General features: G+C 34.8%; 1 protein-coding gene across 1 annotated transcript; it reads right to left on the reverse strand.

Moving 5' to 3' along the window:
• Positions 1-1773: 1773 nt before the first annotated feature.
• On the reverse strand, positions 1774-2641 carry LOC124887206 (putative late blight resistance protein homolog R1B-16; the record flags this gene model as incomplete). The annotated part of the gene is given in 2 exon segments (XM_047396405.1): positions 1774-2425; positions 2530-2641. Coding segments are annotated over 2 exon segments (764 nt in total), but the record flags the coding sequence as incomplete, so codon positions are not given.

The raw sequence follows: 2641 nt of genomic DNA on the forward strand, positions 1-2641 counted from the left end.
TACACATCTTAGTTCGACCAACTTAGAAAACTATTTGCACTTGAAATGGTCACTTGAGTAACTGAATGAACTAACAATAGAAAAAAAAAAAATTACATTCAATGTTTCAGGTTGATGCAGATTCCTGAAAACTTTCAGTCATTTTTATTTCCACTATTTCTATTTTGTTAACGTTCTGAATTCCAGAAATAACCTCTTTGGTGCAACAGCGTGGAGACAAGTAAGAAAACAGTTTGCACATTTGAAAAACCCACGTGTCTCCCTTTGTCAACAGATACGCTTGGGCGATTTGCCAAATCAAATTTGTCTAGTTTGAGATGCCTTAATTGCATTAGTCCCCAAAAACAAAATGTCTGTCCTTGGAACCTCAATCATATGTTGAGGGAACTTATGCCTTCTCGTTAAATTGTTCTATCGAATAAATAGATCACGGAAATCAATTCAAGAACACGAGTTACTCCATACCATCAAACATACCCAATATAAATTGCTACATGAAGGAGGAAAAGTAGAGCACAATAAGAATTAACAAGCTAGAAGACATTACAACATAAATTTATCGAATCAAACTCCCCATATTGAATAGAAACCAATTGAATGCTCTTGTTGCTCGTCCACTCCTTGTCTTCTTTTTTCCAAAAGATGCTCGAAGAATCCATGATACTTAGACGAGATCAAGCCTTCTTACTATAAGAAAGCAATATAAATTAGAAATATAAAATCTCCCATTTACAATCAAATCATGTCAATTAAAGTATAGAAATATCAAGAGGAATTGTTTAAGTATACATTTTTACATTAGTGATATATATGTTAGAGGAATTGTTACAAAGAAATCAATGTTATGAAGTGAAACAAGCTACACCAAATTATGCAATAAACTAGAAAATAAAAATGCAAAGAGAAACCTTGAAATGTGAGTTCATATTAAATTCTTTTTCACAATACTGTAAAATTTACTCCACTATATCAAAAATCAATGTCAACAATACTTGTTCATTTTGAAACCAATGAATAATTTAGCCATTTTACCCTTAGCATTAAATACGATTCATTATCCAATGTGTTTTCTAAAGCATTAAATTTATTAGATTCAAAGGGTAATATGGTAAAGCTGGCCCTATCATTTACTATTTCTTAACTTATGTGTCAAGTTAATAGTGGACAACTATTGATCGATGGAGGTAGTAACAATTAGACCAAATGTGCTCACATTTAGCAATCTTAAACTAAACTACCAAAGTTGCCTAAAAATATATTTAAGGGGGCATTTTGAACTACCCTCAAATATAAGGGATAGTTTTGTTAATTTCTTTTACATTTTAAGTAGAGTTTTAACCAAATTTTGTCAAAGTTATTTTTGTGAAAGAATATGGGGCAAAGCTAAATAACTTTTGTGTACGACCTGACTTGTGGAAATGAGAAAGAAAGTGTGACCTTGATAAATGCTATATACCTACATGGATTGGAGACACAAACGTCCACGGGGTTGTTTCCGAGCTCTTCTTGTTCTTGTTGAATTCTTGCAGCAGATTCCCCAAGTTCGGGAAGACACCTTGTTAACTCAATCAGCTGTGGTGTGTGAATTTCTGCAAACTCAACGGGTATCTCTTTCAAATACTGGCAATTTCTAATCATGAGGCGCTCAAGGACAGGAAAATTGTCATCTGTAGCTTTCCAGTACTTGAGAATACTAAGTTCAATTAACAAAAGCTTCAATTGAATAAATCCCTTAACATTTGGATGCATTCTCTGCCATCACAAGCATCAACAATCAGCTTCAGCACCTCAAGGTTAGGCAACTCAGCTATGATGTCCAAGTACGACCAACTTAGAAAAGTACTTTTTAACTTCAGCTTCTTGAGCGTTGTTGGAAAAGCTTTTACACTTGGTGAAAAATGGGGATAGAAATATATAAAACTCAATGTTTCAAGTTGCTGCAGATGGAGAAGATTGTTGAGAAGCCCAGAGTCCCGAATACTGTTAGAGTCAATCCCATATCCACTGAATCCTAATTCTTTGACATTCTGAATCCCCAAAATAACCTCCTCCGTGCAACAACGTGGAGACAAGTAAGAAATAGTTTGTAAGTTTGAAAATTCCACTTTGTCAACAGATCCACTTGGCCAATCTGGCAAATAAAATCTGGGCGGTTTGAGATGCCTTAATTGCACTAGTCCCCAAATTTCCTCAGGAAAAGTTATAACTGCAGATTGCAGAAGCCCTTTAACAATGAATGTCTGCAGATTCCATAACCTGCAAATTTCTGGAGGTATGTTTAAATTCTCATCGCACTGCAATAATAGGTACCTCAACCAAATTAGGCTTAGTATCTGTACAGGGAAATTATAAATCACGTGACTCAACTCCAAGACTTTGAGTAATTGAAAAGAGTTAGCTCTGATTTGAGAATATGATATGAATCCTCAAGATGAAAAGGGAAAATAGAATGGGTTCGTTTCAAAAGATCGCTGTTGTCATGATCTGTCAACTGACAATGTACAGGGGTAAGAAGAGCCCTATAAAGACCATAGGGACAATAATCAATTTTATCACGATTCACGCGTTTAAAGGGCTGCATTTTTTGCATACTGAGATATCGACGTTTTGAATCTGAGTAATCAAGCACAATGTCATTCAT

The sequence above is a fragment of the Capsicum annuum genome, chromosome 9, assembly GCF_002878395.1.
Source record: "Capsicum annuum cultivar UCD-10X-F1 chromosome 9, UCD10Xv1.1, whole genome shotgun sequence".
In the NCBI taxonomy this organism is placed as follows: domain Eukaryota; kingdom Viridiplantae; phylum Streptophyta; class Magnoliopsida; order Solanales; family Solanaceae; genus Capsicum; species Capsicum annuum.